This window comes from Salvelinus alpinus, chromosome 13 (genome assembly GCF_045679555.1).
Source record: "Salvelinus alpinus chromosome 13, SLU_Salpinus.1, whole genome shotgun sequence".
NCBI classification, from domain to species: Eukaryota; Metazoa; Chordata; class Actinopteri; order Salmoniformes; family Salmonidae; genus Salvelinus; species Salvelinus alpinus.
The window spans coordinates 31,640,527-31,660,703 of NC_092098.1; the positions used below are offsets into that span (position 1 = coordinate 31,640,527).

Here is a 20,177-nt window from a genome sequence, read left to right on the forward strand (position 1 = left end):
ATATTTTGCTTTATATGACAAATGTTACAGATTAGGCTACAGAAGCATGAGTTCAAAGATGTTATGCTGAGCAGCCATTATCACCATACACCACAGTGTAGGCTACAACGGCTGTGTTTCACAGGCAGCCCAATTCTTATCTATTTCCACTAATGTGTATTTTTGACCAGTCAGCTCAGTTATTTTGCCAATAATTGGCTAAACGGTCAGAATTGGGCTGCCTGTGTAAACCAGCAAAGAGCTAACAAAAGCTGGATGGCTCGTGAAGAAAAAGGACTTCCTTTGAACCGGGAAGAACATGAACCCGTTTTTTTAGGTGCTGGGGTCATACACGCTTTTCTCCAAATTGTCACATGGCATGCATGGCCACTACGATGCATTTAGATATGGGAGAGATAGAAAATGAACCAGTGCGACCAAAAATGAAGGATGCAAAGGGTATTCTCCAACAGAACCGCGAGTTCCTGGACTTCTTCTGGGATATCGCTAAACCTGAACAAGATATACGGCTGAAGGCCATTGAAAATCTTATACAATATCTGAAGAAGAGTGAAAAGGTTGGTGTGTTTCGGTCTGCTCTCAGTTGCTAGCTAGCTAACATAGTTTAGCAAAATAAGTAGGCTATCGACCGTAGTTAGCTAGGCACATTGTCACATTATGCTATTGGTGGGTGTTGCGCTTTAGAGCAACCCATAACGTTATCAATTTCCAGTTTAGTACAGCTGTAAAACGCTGAGCAGTATGGCTAGCTAGTTAGGCTAACGTTGCTAACTACTGGAGATGGCCATGAATATTATTTCACACATGGCCACGTGGGTTGAATTGTGAGCTTTGATTGCTGGCATGCGTCTTACTCTAATTCTATCAATTTGAGTTGTTAAACTCTCTTTAGAAGGGGTAGGTGCTACCACACGTACATTTTATGTTAACTTTGTGGAGCCATCCAGTTCTTGACATTTAGCCTTAAGGTCTTGTCTTTCCTTTCTAGCCAGATGAGCTGAAGTACACTCTGAAGAGACTGGTGGATGGCTTGGCACACACCAGAGAAGCTGCCCGGCCAGGCTTCAGTTTGGCTTTGGGACAGGTAATGCAATCAAAAATGCATATTTTGACAAACGGGTAAAACAATGTTAATTGTGTAGATAGTCCTATAAGAAAACCAATGGTCCAAACCTCATGTTGCTATCATAATCCGTTCAAAGTTATTGATGTTTTTCAGTTGTGGAAAAAGTACCAAATTGTCATACTTGAGTAAAGTAAAGATATGTTATTAATAGAAAATGCCTCAAGTGAAAGTCACCCAGTAAAATACAACAGGAGTTAAAGTCTAAAAGTATTTAGTTAAAAAAAATACTTAAGTATCAAAAGTAAATGTAATTGATAAAATGTACTTAACTATCAAAAGTAAAAGTGTAAATCATTTCAAATTCCTTATATTAAGCAAACCAGGCTGCACAATTTTGTCGTTTTATTAATTTTTATTTATGGATAGCCAGGGTCAACATCATTTAAAAACAAAACATTTGTGTTTGGTGAGTCCGCCAGATCAGAGGCAGTAGGGATGACCAGGGATGTTCTTTTGATAAGTGTGGGAATTGGACAATTTTCTGTCCTGCTAATCATTCAAAATGTATCAAGTACTTTTGGGTGTCAGGGAAAATGTATGGAGTAAAAAGTAGATTATTTCCTTTAGGAATGTAAAAGTTGTCAAAAATATAAATAAATTACAGATACCCCAAAAAACTACTTAAGTAGTACTTTCAAGTATTTTTAACTAAAGTACTTTACTCCACTGGAGTTGTTACCCTTGTAAGATGGCCAAAATTAGGGTGACTAAATCAATGAAGGCCAAAGGAGGAAAAAATATGAAAAATTGCACAGCATCATGTCAGCTAGGCTGGATGCTGTGTGAGAATGAAGGCTACCTGACAGGCTGACCTGTTGATCTCATCATTCTTCTAGAATCCACAGGACATAAAACAATATAGAGGTAAGATAAATGTTGATTTTGAGACGTGACATGTAGTATTTTAGTATACCGTTTTCATATTGATGCAAATTTCCTGTTCAAAGATTTTGCACAAAACAAGCGTATCTGTGAAATGTCAATGGAGCACTGAGCATACAGCAAGCTTTTATTCTCAAATCCTTTTACATTTAATTCAGCTAGTGTCATGCTAAGTTAGATTTTTTGCAACCTATGGAAACATTGAAGACGACGACATGTAAAACCTCAAAAGTTGCAGTGAGAAAGCTGCAAAGCTGCACTGCTCTGTCAACATAGTTCTGTGCTTATCGGATGTATTAGGTTACAAAATCCGACTGTGGATCTATACGGTTAATTAAAAGACCCCCTGAACAATTCAGAACAGGAAAAATCATATTTGTCTTGGTAAACTATTTATAACATAAGGAAGTGAAATTTCATCACCAAAGTGCGTTTTCACCCACTCATGGCAGTGGGTGGCCACCCTACTATGCATCTAATGGCTCAGCAAAATCCTGCGTCTCTTTGTACATGTCTAACGAATGAGTTATTAAGGTGTTACTACATAACACGTAAGAAGATGTGACATGTATAATTTCTCTTTCATTGTTTTGGTTGTCAGGTCCTGAGCGTGTTTGAGGAGGTATCTCTGCGTACCGCATTTGATCAAATCAAAGAGAAGCACAACTTGGCGACAGTGAAAAAGGTGAGCATGTGATATGACTAAAGTTAGATGCTGTGTACCATGGTAAATATTTATTAGTCATTTTACTAACATCCATATACTTAAAATGGAGATCTTCATTGGCCGATTAAATTATACTGTATCTTGTGTTGACAGAAACTCATCAGAAATGCTGCTTTTGGGAACTTCTTTGGTGTGCTTGCCTTGTCTCAGTCCACACGCCTTCCAAAGGTAAGAATGACACCAGGTAACCCAAGGGCTTGGCAGATAAGATTAGTATACCATGTTTGGTGCAGATAATGAAGGAGCACATAGACGGGTTGGTTGTTTAGCAACAAAACTGACGGGTGCGGAACTATGGGGCAAAATAGACGGGGTTGGCTTAGACTGTTTACAACATGTAAACTACACTGAACAAAAATATAAACGCAACATGTGAAGTCTTGGTCCCATGTTTCATGAGCTGAAATAAAAGATGCCAGAAATGTCCCATTTGCATAAAAAGCTTATTTCTCTCTGTTGTGCACACATTTGTTTACATCCCTGTTAGTGAGCATTTCTACTTTGTCAAGATAATCCATCCACCTGACGGGTGTGGCATATCAAGAAGCACACCTGTGCTGGGGACAATAAAAGGTCACTGTAAAATGTGCAGTTTTATCATATAACACAAAGCCACGGATGTCTTAAGTTTTGAGGGAGTGTGCATTTGCCATGCTAACTGCAGGACTGTCCACCAGAGCTGTTGCCAGATAATTTAATGTTAATTTATTTATCATAAGCCACCTCTAACGTTGTTTTAGAGAATATGGCAATGCGTCCAACTGGCCTTACAATCACAGACCACATGTATGACGTCGTGGGGGCGAGCGGTTTGCTGATGCGAACAGTGTGCCCAACGGTGGGGTTATTCCATGGGCAGGCGTAAGCTACGGACAACAAACACAATTGCATTTTATTGATGGCAATTTAAATGCACAGAGATACCGTGACGAGATCCTGAGGCCCATTGTTGTGCCATTCATCCTCAGCCGTCACCTCAGGTTTCAGCATGATAATGCACGGCCCCATGTCGCAATGATCTGTACAATTTCTGGAAGTTGAAAATGTCCCAGTTATTCATGGCCTGCATCCTCACCAGACATTTTATTTTTATTTATTTACTTAACCCTTTTTCTTCCTAAGTTTGTGATATCCAATTGGTAGTTAGTCTTGTCCCATCGCAACTCCCGTACGGGCTAGGGAGAGGCGAAGGTCGTGAGCCATGTGTCCTCCAAAACACCACCCTGCCAAGCCGTACTACTTCTTAACCCACTCGCTTAACCCGGAAGCCAGCCGCACCAATGTACAACAGAAAAAGTACAACTGGCTACGTGTCACCTGGCATGCGCCCGGCCCACCACAATACTCAGACATGTCACCCATTCAGCGGTCCCGTGTGGCTCAGTTGGTAGAGCATGGCGCTTGCAACGCCAGGGTTGTGGGTTCATTCCCCACGGGGGGACCAGGATGAATATGTATGAACTTTCCAATTTGTAAGTCGCTCTGGATAAGAGCGTCTGCTAAATGACTTAAATGTAAATGTAATGTTTGGAATGCGATGGATCGACAGCGTGTCCTAGTTAAAGCCAATATCCAGCAAATTCTCACAGCCATTGAGGAGTGGGACAACATTCCAATGGCCACAATCAAGAGCATGATCAACTCTATGTGAATGGGAGATGTCGCACAGCATTTCATTTTTTTATTTAACTAGACAAGTCAGTTAAGACCAAATTCTTCTTTACAATGAGGGCCTACCGGGGAACAGTGGGTGTGCTTGCCCTGCCTTGTTCAGGGGCAGAACAACATATTTTTACCTAGCTCGGGGATTCGATCCAGCAACCTTTCTGTTACTGGCCTGACACTCTAACCACTAGGCTACCTGCCGCACAAAAATCAGGCAAATGGTGGTCACACCAGATCTAGTTTTCTGATCCACGCCGCTACCATTTTAAAGGTATCTGTTACCAACATATGTTATCTGTATTCCCAGTCATATGAAATCCATAGATTAGGGCCTAATGAATTGATTTCAATTGACTGATTTCCTTATATGAATTCTAACTCGGTAAAATAGTTAAATGTTGCGTTTTATTTTAGTTCAATATATATTTAGTCTCAGTGTTTTATTCTAGCCATATTAGCATAGACATGACATCAGTCAAAAACTAAAAACAAGACATATCAATAGCAAGATACAATGAGCTGAAATGAGCCACCTTTGATTCCCCACATTGCAGCTTATTGTCATTGTTGCTAGCTATCTGACCGTTCAGAATCATAGCAACGCACGCCTTCCGGCCTCGTCAATGCTTGCATCATTTTCGTGAAGTCAGCCAACCCAGTCTATATGTCGCTCTATTGTTACTGCGGAACCTAACTTGTCTCTAATTTTCAGACTTCAGTGTGTTTGGTATGCTTACTTACCTGTGTGTGTGACAGGAGCCACAGGTGGTGCTGGAGTGTGTCCAGCTCCTCCAGAGCCTCTCGCTTCACAGAGAACACCTGCGGGACCTTCCCAGGAAGACCATGGTGGACATCTTGTCTGAGGTGAGTGACTCAGCCAGCTCTACTTCATACCGTATCACTCTTTATGGTTCAACGTTAACTTTTTTTCTCATTGTCCCGGTTGGGAAAAAAATCTGCTGGCCCGAACATGGTGTAGTTTTTAAATGCATTGGGACCATGCAGGGCCTATAGGTTGGCATGCTTTCTCGCTGTATTCAGCTATTAATAAGCTATATCTGGTTATTATGGTATTGAAGTTGTGTAATATTCTTTAGCAATCTAAGTCGTTACTCCATTCTTTAGAATTATATTAATTGCATACATTTTTTATTCTAAAAAATGTCATTAAGATAATTTTTTCCTACTTTCCAAAATAGGACGCTGCCCCTTTTAAGACGTTCTGCATTCCAAAAGAGATATCGTCATGGCTACAGTAGGCTAGCCAAGATGAATGCCAGGTGTCTTTTTGTAGCTTTCTTTGTGCTGACTATCAACAGTAGCCAGCATACTGCTAGTCTGTTCACTATTTCTCTAAAATATATAAGCTCAGCCAGTAGATTGGGGCTCCCAAGTGGCGCAGCGGTCTAAGACACTGCATCTCAGTGCTAGAGGCGTCACTACAGACACCCTGGTTAGAATCCAGACTGTATCACAACCAGCCCTGATTGGAAGTCCCATAGGGCAGCACACAATTGGCCCAGCATCATCCGGGTTTGGCCAGTGTAAGCCGTCATTGGAAATAAGAATTAGTTCTTAACTGACTTGCCTAGTTAAATAAACAAAAGATTGATGGGCGCTTGTTTTTTCTCTGGACAGCTTGCGTGTGCTGTGTGTAAAGGCATCAACTCATGTACTGCTCGAGTGCTCAACAAGTTGTGACTAGCGGAAGCGTCGTGGCGCTTGAATGAATGGCCAATCATATTGTTCAAATACAAATAGCATGACTTTTCTGCGTGTAGTCTTCAATGGTTTAAAATGGTGGACTACGACATAGCAGGTAAATGTTGAGCTGGAACATGCTGAGAAGTTACTGGCCCTGACAAGATCCACTGGCCCTTAAACATGATTTTACCCGCCACGGGCCATCTTTAATGTCGGACCCTGCTTCTCATGGGGTCCCAATGTGATAAATCCTGGTGTGGAAGGGTGCAGTCAATATGACCTGTGTTTGGTGTTGTTTGTGTTTCTCCAGACGTCAGAGGAGGTGTTTGAGGAGGTGCTGTTGGGAGCTCTGCAGACAGACCTGTCCTCCGCCTTCAGCACCCCCGAGCAGCTGCAGCTCCTCCTGGTGGCCATGCAGAAGTTCCCCCAGGTGCTCAAGCCCAAGAAGCTGAAGAAGCTGCTGGGCACCTCCACAATCATTACTGTGGACAATATCCCTAAGTGAGCAGCTTTTTACCACTATGTCTAGGTTTCTTCTTCCATGGTCATGGTGACACACACACACACACTTTGACTAAATGTACAATCAAAACCTGTGTTCCCTAGGTTAACAGAGGTACTGAAGATGGCGGCCCGCTCTGTCAAAAAGGACCGCCTGCTGCCTGCGGTGGCTCTGGACCTGCTGCAGATCTCTCTGAAGGAGGACAACTTTGAGCTCTTCTGGAGGGAGACAATAATCAAGGGAATGTTGAAAGACCAGCCAGGGCCCACACAGTAAGCACAGTACTGTGGTTAAAAGACTATTGCTCCCCACTTACATTTGGACCCTGAACCTGAGTATTAGATGATTGAAATATGTTCTGTAGTCAAGACCCCTGTCATTTTTCAAATTTATTGCAAGCACCCCCCCTGCCCCCCATGTACATGTATGTTCCTGTTTTCCTTCCTTTGTTGCAAATGTCCGTAGCTGTGCCAACATGCAGTCTTCTCTCTGTGCCACAGTTACCTGAGCTACCGGCTGCTGGGCAGTGCCCTGCCCTTGCTGACCCTGGTCCAGCTGAAACAGGTGCTAAATGGAGAGGTGATGAGGGCCTACGGGGAACACGTGGTCTCTGCTCAGGTCAGTCTCCCATCAAATGTCTGACTCCCGTCAAATGTCTGACTCCCGTCAAATGTCTGACTCCCGTCAAATGTCTGACTCCCGACAAATGTCTGACTCACGACTGCACCAGGTCATAGAAATACATAGTAATGCTGCAGGCGTCTTAGTCACAGAACATGTGTAGCAAGATGCTCACTTATCCAAAAAGTTAGTTTTTAATATAATGACTTACAAGTATGCGCTCACCTCGCCCCCTCAGCTCCCAGACCGCTTCAAGTTTGCCCCCGAGATGGAGACGTACGTGGGCGACTTCCTGCAGGGCTGCGATGAACCGGAGAAGCAGCTGGCGGTGGTGGTGGCCTTCTCCCTGCTCACCAACCAGGGCTACCCCGTGGTGCCCTCCTTTTGGAGGGTTGTGCAGCACCTGCGGCCCACCGCCCTGCAGAGCTACGTGGACTGGCTCAAAGACATGTTCCTCAACCCCCAGCTGGACAGCTGCCTGGACTTCAGCACCCGCAGGCAGAAGGAGAACCAGGAGGGCGGGGTCCAGTGAGTAGAACCCTTATAGCATGTCATAGAACTATTAATATATGCCTTTCCAATGAATTGCTGACTGTCTCTATCCTTAGGAGAGAGAACTGTATATTCCGTCTGAGGAAATGGATCATTCCGCGCCTCACCTCCATCGTGGAGAACAACCAGCTGAAGAGAGAGGAGGATCTAGTGATGGATGTAGCTAGGTGAGAGATCTCACTGCAGGGAAAACATCATGTCACTGACTGTTTGCTGCTCCTCCAAGTGATTTTAAATAATGCCTTGGTGGTATCACTTGTGAGAGCAGCAAAGGGTTATCTTTTTCCTGTGCCAAGTTGGATGTACGTAATAATCTTAACATTTATATCACTACAACCAATGTATTCTTAAGGGCAGTTTATATTCGTAATGTAGCGATTCGCCGATACTCACCGTTTCCCGATTCAAATGTTTAAGACAAGTGCATTGGTCTGCGGACCCCAACCGGATCCAAATGTAGTATGGTCACTATGCCAGGGTTCTCCTCAAACAAGAGGGGTGCTGCACCACCACGTTGGCTTGGCTGCCTCACTATGTAAAGATTTCACAGCAAATGAAACTGATATTTAGTAATGATAAGAGTAACAATCTTTGATCGCCAATGATGTTGTGAATTGCGAAAAAGGCCGTTCATAAATTGAGTTTTCCTCAATTAATTCAGCCTACTGCTGAAATGTGCTATCTCAACACAAATCCAAAATTGTTCTATATATTCATTGTTCATAGCTAATTTGTAAACAATACATATTGATACATTACTAACGCAAACACTTACTGTAATCTGCAAAAATGACAAGCTAATTAGTGGGTGATGGTGATTTCAGAACTAAAGTGCGGAGACAAAACACAGGCTACATCCCTCCCCCAATCTGGTAGTGGGGTGGTAGATACCTAGTCTCCCTTATGGCTCAGCTCAGGTGCCTACATAGTACAGACACCATATACACACACAGCTCAGGCAGATTGGGCTTAGAGAGGCCCAGCTCCATCAGCATCAGATTGAAAAATGAATGTGTTTATGCAACAAATGTTGGTGCATTGAATTGTTTCAAACTAAAACGTATCGGAGCCCATTTATCAAATCGTCTTGAAAGGGAAAGATGCACATCCCTAATAGATGCTAAGCCATTATTTTATCCTCTATTGCACCAGGTTTGTCTTTTTCCACGCATTCTTTAATGCTAAGAAAGCTACCCCAGACATACCTGAGACAGAAGCCACTCTGTCAGTGCCCCTGGATGAGAAGACCAGAGTCGTCGTCATCAACTCCTTCTTTGGGTGAAATAACACATTACACTATCACTTTACAAACACAAGCTGTGGGGTAGTCAAATATGAAGAGCATGGCTGGAATAGTCACTTAACTTTTAAACATGTATGGTTTTAAAGGGGAAATTACATGAAAAGCCACAGCATGAGTTAATTTATGTTACTCTGCACACCCTATCAACACGTCTCTAACCTCCCAACTCCTTCAGACTCCTGCAGCACATGAACCACCTGCCTTTGCTGGGTGACTCCCCCGAGGTGGCGGCCCGCAACCAGAGGCATGTGCAGGGTGTGACGGGTGACGGCTCCATGTGGATCTACTGCCTCGTGCAGTATGCCGACACCCTGCTCAACCAGCCAAAGTATGCCCAGAGCACCCAGCCCTTCAGCCCTGAGCAGAGACAGACCTGGGACAGGTATGGACCATGTAGAGATGGGGGATTTAAAGGTTGGTGTAAGAAATGTAAGCCAGTAGTGAACCTGTTGTTATGATATCTAGTATGCTGGCGTCAGTAAGGACTCTAATGAAGAAATCTAAGAAAGGCCAGACTCCAGAGACCTCTGCATTCCAACAACTCTTCCTGCTGGTTGGCATTCACCTGTTCAAGGTAAGCAATTAACTAACAAATGAGGGAAGAAAAATAATTGTTAAAGTATTATGGACATTTTAGATACATTTTTGTAGATACATAATTGTACCTTGTTCTTTCCCCACACATTTCTGTATACGTGTTTGCTTGTACCGTAAAGGCTCCAGAGGATTTGGTGGACCTGATGCAGGATCTGCAGAACTGCATGGAGAAAGCCCACGAAAAGAAGTCCAAGAAGAAGGCAACAGGTAAGACCACATCCATCCGTATGCCATGTGTCAGAGCCAACAAACTTTACAATCCACCCCGGTCTTCATCTGTGACAGGGAAGGAAGTACTCTCATAAATTGAACAATCTATTTATCTAGTTCCCCTCCATACTCTTTCACAGGTTTACAGTGACCGTAAGGTTTGATAAATACCGCCCTCTATGTTTAATATGGTAGCCCTTGGTGTGATGTCTCTGTTACCACATGTCCTCCATTGATCCAGGTTCTGCAGGAGGAGAGGAGGAGCCCCACTGGGCTGAGGTTGTAGTGGACATCCTGCTCTCACTCCTGTCCCAGCCCAGTAGACACATTCGCCACGTCTGCCGGACTGTCTTCGCCAACATCTGTCCCCACGTCACCGCCAGAGCCCTCACCGCCATCTTGGATGTAAGTGTAGACTAAAAGAGACTAAAGAATACTTTACTGTTGCAGAGCTGTAGTTTTGATATGTTACATTCAAATAATACATTGTGTTCACTGATGGTAAAACTTTAGTTGATTTGTAAAAGTGCTTGTGGATATATTACAGGAATGTCCATTAATTAGAGGCATTGTGTATTTAGGTTCTGGACCCAGATAAAGATGAGGAGGACAGTGCCGTCGTGGTAACGGATGATCAAGACTCAGACAAAATAAAGAAGAAGGACATTAAAAAGAAAGGAGAGGAGGATGAAGGAGAGATCGAGGTCAGATCAGTAGTTTCACACCTGATCATGTCCACAAAAGTGTATTCTAAATATTATTATGAACCGGGTAGTTTGAGCCCTGAATGCTGATTGGTTGAAAGCTGTGGTATGACACATGACTTGTTTACTGTTCTAATTACGTTGGTGACTAGTTTAGATGTCGACTGATTTTTCAACACCGATACCGATTTATTGGAGGACCAAAGAAAGCCGATACCAATTAATCGTCCGACTTAAAAATATATATAATAAATAAAATGAAAACATTTTTTGTTGTAATACTGACAATTACAACAATACTGAATGAACACTTATTTTAACTTAATATAAAATCAATTTAGTCTCAAATAAATAATGAAAAATGTTCAATTTGGTTTAAATAATGCAAATGTTAGGAAGAAATGGTCTTCACACAGTTCACAACAAGCCAGGCGGCCCAAATTGCTTGCACTGAACGCAAGAGAAGTGACACAATTTCCCTAGTTAATATTGCCTGCTAACATGAATTTCTTTTAACTAAATATGCAGGTTTAAAAAAATATATATACTTGTATATTGATTTTAAGAAAGGCATTGATGTTTATGGTTAGGTACATTGGTGCAACGACTGTGCTTTTTTCGTGAATGCGCTTTTTGTTAAATCACCCGTTTGGCGAAGTAGGCTGTGATTCGATGATAAATTAACAGGCACCGCATTTATTATATGCAACGCAGGACACGCTAGTAATAACATAATCACTCGTTAACTACACATGGTTGATGGATTTTTCCCCCTAAGTTTAATGCTAGCTAGCAACTTACCTTGGCTCCTTGCAGCCACCAGGTCCTTTTGATGCTGCACTCGCGTAACAGGTGGTCAGCTTGCCACGCAGTCTCCTTGTGGATTGCAATGTAATCGGCGTCCAACAATGCTGATTACCGATTGTTATGAAAAATTAGGGCCGATTAATCGGTCGACCTCTAGACTAGTTTATGAATGTATTTTAAATGAAGGATATATTTAAGCAATAAGACACCTCGGGGGTTTGTAGTATATGGTCAATATACAATGGCTAAGGGTTGTATCCAGGCACTCCACGTCGTGCCTAAGAACAACCCTTATCTGTGTATATCCCCCCCCCCCCCGGGCCTTATTGCTTAAATATATTCTTCATTTAAAATGCATCCCATAAGAGTGATTGCTTATATTTTATATCCTAAATATATGTATTACTTGCTTCCTCAGAAGGAGGAACACTCGGATGCATCAGACGACGACTCTGAGGGTGAAGATGAGGCCATGGAGGAAGGGGGCGAGGTGGATCAGAACTTCCGCATTGAGCTGATGAAGGTCCTACAGAACCAAGGTGGTCTGGTAGGTGTCATTCCTGTGATTGATATTCTGTTCTACCTCTGGGTTTGTATTTACTGGTAACTCTAAGGTATCACTTGTAGTGCTCAAGAAGTGGTTGTTATTAGCCTTCATTTTTTTTAAATGCATTTTGTAGTAAGTCTCTGGATAAGTTTCTAGTGGTTTCAAGGTTGAAATTCTCATTCAGTAAAGTGGAGGATTCAAAAGAAAGGACATTGATACACAGCGCCGGGGTATTCTAGACATTAACTGGATTGGGTCTTTCTTTTTGCCCGTCACAGGCCACAGAAGAGGATGGCAGCGATGACGACGAACTGGACGATGAAGCCATGATGAAGCTGGACGGCAGCATCGCAGCGCTGTTCCTTGAACAGAAGAAGAAGATGCAGGCTAAGAAGGATGAGAAGGACAAGCTAAAAAAGGAAAATACCCTCGTCAGAGACTTCAAGATCAAGGTCTATTTCTGTCTCATCTGTTTGGATAGAGAGATGAGTTTTATGAGTGGATGGTGTGATGTTTCCAATGCTCCATCTAGTTGCTGGCTTCAGGGCACATACTAATAACTGTTACACTAGCTACGAGCAGTGCTATTTCTAACACTGCCTCTTGTTCTTCTGGTGCTGGTCCCCCCCTATGTTCATGGAGCGCTGCCCCTGGTTCTTTGCTGTGTTCCAGGTGCTGGACCTGGTGGAGGTGTTCCTGGCCAGGCAGGGCAGCAGCCCCCTGGTGCTGGGCATGGTGGAGCCCCTGCTCAGCGTCATCGAGAGCGGCATGAGCTCTGAGAGCGACCAGCAGGAGCAGGACTTCCTCCGCAAGGCCGCAGACATCTTCAAGTACGGCATGCTAGTGCCATTAGACACACAGCCACTACTATCATTTTTTTCCAATGTAATTTCTATAGGCAATTTAAAAATATTTTATCAAATAAAATCAGCATATCAGCCAGGATCGGAATGTCACGAGCGCATCTGTGTTTGCGCACATCACCTGCATAGTGCAAGACGAGTGGGCCGTTGCTCAAGGACAGAGAGACAGTCGGACATTGCGTTAGCAGGTAGGCCTATAAACTATGATAGAAAACAGATTAACTAGGTAGCCAATTCAAAACATATTGTACCCTCTAGTTAACTGTTAAGCTATTTTTAGCATGTATTGATGTTACAAAAAACGTTCCACCGACTCGCAAATAAGGCCATACAAAGTTGATTTACTTTTTTAAACATTTCATATGACTAATTTAAATTATTATTTTTGACGAAACTAACTTCACGTTACCATGGTATTAGTTGGGATTGGGTTCAATCGCTGTGAATCTAATCATGAACATTTAATTGTAGAAACAAATATTAGATGTTGCCTTTTGATTATGTGGCTTCAACTTGTTTTATAGATCCAGTTGATTTGAGCATCCAATGTATGAGACATTGTAACACAATCAGCCTGCAAAGTAAACACTTCTAATGTAGCTAAGATAAATGACTGAACTAGAAAAGGTTCATTTCCTGAAGATGTGTGGGCCTACCATAGCCATTTCATCTTTTGATATTTTGAATGAGCAAATTATTTCAAAAGGCAACTTATTTGTAATGTTGCAGTGTTTTACATCAAGGGCGGTCAATCCTCCAGGAGAACTAATGGTTGTGCAGCTTTTTATTCCTGTCCCCCTCTAACAAATCACAGTTTAGAAATGAACTGCTCAACCAGACCTTATTAAAGGGCTTGATCAAGAGCCTGAACACCCAGTAGCTCTCCACACTGAGGGCTGACCACATGTGTTTCATACAGTTGCCTAGCAGGTGTTCTACTTTGTGGGGGGTTAAGTGCATTGCTCAATGACAAGAGATGGTACATGGGATCAGAGAGCAGCCTCCCAGTGTCGATACCACATAACTCATACTTTTTTTTATACAGTGCCCTCCGTAATTGTTGGGACAGTGAATATATATTTTTTTGGCTCTGTACTCCAGCACTTTGGATTTGAAATTATACAATAAGTGAGAACGTTAGACGCGCACATGTCACCCCCCCAGACATGCTAACGTCTCACCATTGCAACAACAGGGGAGGTTAGGATTTTTGAGGGGGTATGATATTTGTGCGTCTAACTTTCTCACTCATCCTTATTCACGTTTCTTTCAGGACTATCCGCAGTCATGGTAGCATGTGCATTTAATATAGAAGTGTTTACAATCATGTTCTTATTTACAATTGAAGTGACTCCAATGACAATACATTATTTACCATTCATTTCTATTGTGCACAAAATAGTCTAACACAACCAAACCAAATGCATCCAACAAGTTTGTAGAGTCACAAGCTTGATGTAATCATTGCCTGCTAGGAATGTGACTGAATATTACACTTTAGACTACTTTAATACACAAATGAAATTGGCCCAATACTATGTACAAAAAGTGCTGTAATTTCTAAACGGTTCACCTGATCTGGATTAAAATACCCTCAAATTAAAGCTGAGAGTCTGCACTTGTATCATTTCACATCCAAAGTGCTGGAGTACAGAGCCAAAACAACAATATGTACATGGAGATGCCGCCAATTGTTGATCGTGGAAATTTGGTTAAGTCATAATGTAGATGAATCCTGCATATCAAAATCATTGACTGAGTACAGAATGCATCCCTACTCGTCATACAAAAAATGATATCAAACAAGAGTTCAGAGTGTGATGTTAGATATGTCCTATCAGCAAGTTAAAGGTAGTTTTGCGAGCCAATGCAAACTAGTGTTAGCACAATGACTGAAAGGCTACAGATACAGTAACATACGCTAGAGAACAATGCAAGTGGATCCATAGCTTCCAATCACTCCTCTTGTCCCAAATGGCACCGCATCCCTATATACAGTCGTGGGCAAAAGTTTTGAGAATGACACAAATATTAATTTCCGCCAAGTTTGCTGCTTGTCAGATGTTACTATGGAATACTGAAGTATAATTACAAACATTTCATACGTGTCAAAGGCTTTTATTGACAATTACATGAAGTTGATGCAAAGAGTCAATATATGCAGTGTTGACCTTTTTCAAGACCTCTGCAATCCGCCCTGGCATGTTGTCAATTAACTTCTGGTTCACATCCTGACTGATGGCAGCCCATTCTTGCATAATCAATGCTTGGAGTTTGTCAGAATTTTTTTTTTTTTTTTTTTGTCCACCCGCCTCTTGAGGATTGACCACAAGTTCTCAATGGAATTAAGGTCTGGAGTTTCCTGGCCATGGACCCAAAATATCGATATTTTGTTCCCGAGCCACTTAGTTATCACTTTTGCCTTATGGCAAGGTGCTCCATCATGCTGTAGAAGGCATTGTTCGTCACCAAACTGTTCCTGGATGGTTGGGAGAAGTTGCTCTCGGAGGATGTGTTGGTACCATTCTTTATTCATGGCTGTGTTCTTAGGCAAAATTGTGAGTGAGCCTACTCCCTTGGCTGAGAAGCAACCCCACACATGAATGGTCTCAGGATGCTTTACTGTTGGCATGACACAGGACTGATGGTAGCGCTCACCTTGTCTTCTCCGGACAAGCTTTTTTCCGGATGCCCCAAACAATCGGAAAGGGGATTCATCAGAGAAAATGACTTTACCCCAGTCCTCAGCAGTCCAATCGCTGTACCTTTTGCAGAATTATCAGTCTGTCCCTGATGTTTTTCCTGGAGAGAAGTGGCTTCTTTGCTGCCCTTCTTGACACCAGGCCATCCTCCAAAAGTCTTCGCCTCACTGTGCATGCAGATGCACTCACACCTGCCTGCTGCCATTCCCGAGCAAGCTCTGTACTGGTGGTGCGCCGATCCCGCAGCTGAATCAACTTTAGGAGACGGTCCTGGCGCTTGCTGGACTTTCTTGGGCGCCTTGAAGCCTTCTTCACAACAATTGAACCGCTCTCCTTGAAGTTCTTGATGATCTGATAAATGGTTGATTTTAAGTGCAATCTTACTGGCAGCAATATCCTTGCCTGTGAAGCCCTTTTTGTGCAAAGCAATGATGAAGGCACGTGTTTCCTTGCAGGAAACCATGGTTGACAGAGGAAGAACAATGATTCCAAGCACCACTCTCCTTTTGAAGCTTCCAGTCTGTTATTCAAACTCACTCAGCATGACAGCAAGATCTCCAGCCTTCTCCTCGTCAACACTCACACCTATGTTAACGAGAGAATCACTGACATGATGTCAGCTGGTCCTTTTGTGGCAGGGCTGAAATGCAGTGGAAATGTTTTTGGGGTATTCAGTTCATTTGCATGGCAAAGAGGGACTTTGCAATTAATTGCAATTCATCTGATCACTCTTCATAACATTCTGGAGTATATGCAAATTGCCATCATACAAACGGAGGCAGCAGACTTTGAAAATTAATATTTGTCATTCTCAAAACTTTTGGTCACGACTACTACCTCTAACTAACTTAAAGGGGCAGCTGAACATTTCTCTCAAGTGACTCATATGAGTACATTGTGCCTGATTGAGCATGGAACCCTCAAACCGTTTATTCATGAACTTTTAGTGATTTCTTGTCATTAAAACAAACACTCATCAAATACTTTTATTGTGTTCCCAAATGTCGGTGCATTAGAGCCATGTATAATAGTGTTAACGGTATTAAAACATATTAACACAAAGTACCAAGCTATGTATTAGATGTAAGACAGGATTTGTTTTACTTATATAGAACAGCTTGTCAGATGCAGCTGCATTGAAGACTGATCTATTCCTGTCTGAGTAGACAGATTGTCATGTCAAGTTTTCCAGTATTATTCTGCTATACTGATCAGTCAGTAACGTTATCCTCTACTCCCCCAGGAACCAGCTATGCCGGGCCAAGCAGTACTGTAAGACCGTAGGTGACAGACAGGGGGAGCTCCACGACCTGCTGGAGAAACTCATGACCAAAGCCCAGAAGCTCTCGGACTCCTCAGTGTCACTCTACTTCTTCAGTGCATCTCTGTACCTGGTCAAGGTGCTGAGAGGGGGGGTGCCCGGGGCCTCCGCAGACAGCAAGACAATTCTATCAACTGAGGAGGTAAGTCTCTTTACCTTTCAGATTTCACTACAGTGACAGAAGTTGGTCCTTAACCAACCACTAGATTGAATCTGAATGTACGCTGAGTATTTACTATTATTGTGTCTTTTGTGTAAAACCAACCTGTTGATATGCTGAAATCTCCTTGTCCTGCAGTTGAGGTTCATGGGTAACGTGGACGTGGAGAGGGTGTCTGACATCTTTAAAGGGGCTCTGCGCTCCTTCATGACACGCAGGAAGAGCCCTCTGTCAGGCCTGATGTTCATCGACCTCTTCACCCGCTTCCCTGTGAGACAACGGCAACAACACTCTTATTCTATCTACACTGCCCTCAAGGGGCTGTATAAACACTTGAAGATGCATCATTCTTTTCCTCTTGTGGCTGATGTAACTGTGATTATCTTCTGTTTGTGTGTAGGTTCTGTGTGTTAACCTATTGGAGACTGCAGTGGAACACATCACAACAGGAATCAGAGAACACCAACAAGTAAGACTAGCAGGCTCCTCACCTCAACAATTAGGAGTAAAAATAAGCATCTAACCATGGGTCAACTTCTACCAACTCCACTTTTAATACAATAATGACTAACCTAACTCTTACCAGCCAATAATCCTTTCAGCCTGATGGTAACTACCACTGATCTGCAGAATAACATCTGCACATTGAGGGTTTGACTTTGTGTTCCACAGAGCCAGGCTAGTGCCATGGTGCTGCGGGGGCTGCAGAGCAGGGAGGTACAGCAGCTGTTGGCGGGCGACCCCTGGGCAGGGCTGCTTCAGAAGGCGGTGGGCCAGGTGGCAGCGGTAGGCATCAAACACCTCACCCAAGCTTAGACATTAGAGAACATGTCACTGTGTGAAACTGCAAACCATAGGAATCAATCTCTAGATCACATCACATTAAAAAACTCTGCTCAACTAACAATTGTTTTTCATGCAGTTCAATCTATAGGTTTGTCTTAGATGATAAATCATCTTTCTCTCCCTTGGCTGTCGATTTTAGACGTTACTGATATGATTGTGGATGTTGTTCTCCTCAGAGTCTGGAGACTGTAGTTGAGACCGCTAAGAACAAGGTGGTCCAGGAGAAGTTGGTCAAAGCCCTGGAGCTTGGCCTGTTCCTGGTCAAAAATGTCAACCAGCAGGTAAACCAACTCTAATTTCACCACATTTCCCTGTCCTACTAACATGGGAGGATTTTTGTAGGTTCTTTGACCTACCTTTGTCTCCTGTGTTTTACAGAAACTGTCTGTGGCTCTGGAGCCCCTCAAGAAGGTTCTTCAGTCCATGAGAGAGGTTCTGGGCTTCAGAAAGACGGGGCAGATGGAGGACACCTACTGGGCTGTCATGAAACACTTTGGAGTCATGTGAGTAACTCCGCCACATTATCACTGTCATGTCATAGGGAATGAAATGTACCAACAATACTCATAGTAACATATAATTATTGAGACCTACTTGACAGGTTTTTGTTGTTGTTGGATGTGAGCAATGTTGATACTTTCCACTAGTTCAGATAATTGGTAAGAGCTGCAGTGGCAGTATACCCATAGAGCAGGTTGGTTAGTTGTCCTTCAAGGGGTTCTCCAACCTTTTGGGGCAGGGGACCCCTTTTTACACACATCCAGAGTCTTACAGGAGCAATTAGGGTTAAGTGCCTTGCTCAAGTGTACATATTATTTTTACCTAGTCGGCTCGTGGCTTCGAACCAGCGACCTTTTGGTTACTGACCCAACGTTCTTAACCGCTAGGCTACCTGCCACCAATTTGTGATAGCGAATTAATCAGGAACCCCGTCATATTCAGAACAACTCGAGTGAGATACAAGGAGTTTTACTATGACTTCGGCAGTGAATGGCCAGGCGAACCTAGTCTCGGGCCCTGGGAAGGAATATTGTAAATGCCTGCCTCTTGGCATCGGAGAGAAGATTTTGCCATGAGGCAGAGAGAACTTTGACTAATTTAAGCTTTAAAACTGCAGTTTGTGGATACCAATATCCCATGTTGCCCAGGAACATACATTGTAAACTACATTATTAAAAAAATATATATATGAATATTCCTAACATTTATTTTGAGATCTGGCCTGCGGACCCACTGAGAACCTCTGCTCTAATACCATGTTTTTGTGGCTCCATCTTTAACAGAAAGCCCAAACGGGACAGGATCAGGAAAACCAAGGAGGACCAGGCTGAGCCGACCGCTCCCAAGAAGAAGAAAGGATTCCTGCCCGAGACCAAAAAGAGAAAGAACCGCAAGAAGCAATTGCCTGTCTCTGAGCAGGGGGCAACAGATGCCAACACAGTCCCCTTGGGGAAACCAGAGGAAGGAAAGAAGAAAAGGAACAAAAATAAGAAACAGCCAGGAGAAGAGACACCTGGACAGGGACTGGCCAAGAAGGCCAAGATGACACAGTCTGCAATCAAACAGAAGAAAAAGAAGCAGACTATCTAGACTGTATATGTGTGTACTCTGGTTTTGTAACTTTTCTGTTGATATATTTTTCATAAGGTCAGGGTGAGAGAGAGAGGTTTGTGGCCTGTGCTAGATTGTCTCTGTAACCTTCTCGTCTATGAACTAACAAGATGTCATTGGCCAGGATTCAATCAGGTTATGCACATTTTAAAAGACATGCAACGTTTACGTTGAAAAGATACATGGTGTGAATCCTGACCTTTTGCCATTATGCTAGTGCTTTAATTGATATGTTAAATGTGTTGTATAACCTGATGTGGAGATGGGGCCTGACGCTCTGGTTTTGTAACTTTTCATAAAGTCATGTTGAGAGGATTGTGGACAGTGCTAGATTGTCTCTGTAATCTTTGATTCCTCTTACACCGTCGCTTCTCTGGAGTGTTCAAGCCTTTGACATAGTATTACCAAGTCATTGGCCAGGATTCAATTAGGACATCAAAGTTTACCTTGAATGAGCTCCCCAAACGAGGGAACATTGCATGAATGCTGACCTCAAGCCCATTGGATGTGGTACCCTATAGTGCTTTAATTGATATGAAACATTTCATACAGTAAGTTACAGAACAGAATTTGGGACAGTGTTCACTTTATTGGGTTGTTAGTAATTCTGCCAAAACAAGGTTCCATCTCAACCCTATGGAGCTGGGTCTCTGTAGGCAGATTCTCTGGTCTGTCCTCAGTATATTGAGACTGGAAGAGAAAGTGGTGCAATGAGGAACGGTCTGCG

General features: G+C 42.9%; 1 protein-coding gene across 1 annotated transcript; it reads left to right on the plus strand.

Moving 5' to 3' along the window:
- The first annotated feature begins 273 nt into the window (after positions 1-273).
- mybbp1a (MYB binding protein (P160) 1a) lies at positions 274-19,777 on the plus strand. Its single transcript, XM_071339000.1, has 26 exons — positions 274-557; positions 989-1,084; positions 2,610-2,693; positions 2,829-2,903; positions 5,157-5,264; positions 6,415-6,605; positions 6,711-6,878; positions 7,107-7,224; positions 7,466-7,755; positions 7,836-7,946; positions 8,932-9,057; positions 9,258-9,464; positions 9,548-9,656; positions 9,799-9,886; positions 10,131-10,294; positions 10,471-10,593; positions 11,819-11,947; positions 12,226-12,399; positions 12,620-12,777; positions 16,756-16,975; positions 17,132-17,263; positions 17,394-17,462; positions 17,666-17,779; positions 18,016-18,120; positions 18,218-18,342; positions 19,123-19,777. Exons 1-26 carry the CDS (start codon positions 354-356, stop codon positions 19,427-19,429), a joined length of 3,795 nt encoding a protein of 1,264 aa, XP_071195101.1. The 5' UTR covers positions 274-353; the 3' UTR covers positions 19,430-19,777.
- Positions 19,778-20,177: the final 400 nt, after the last annotated feature.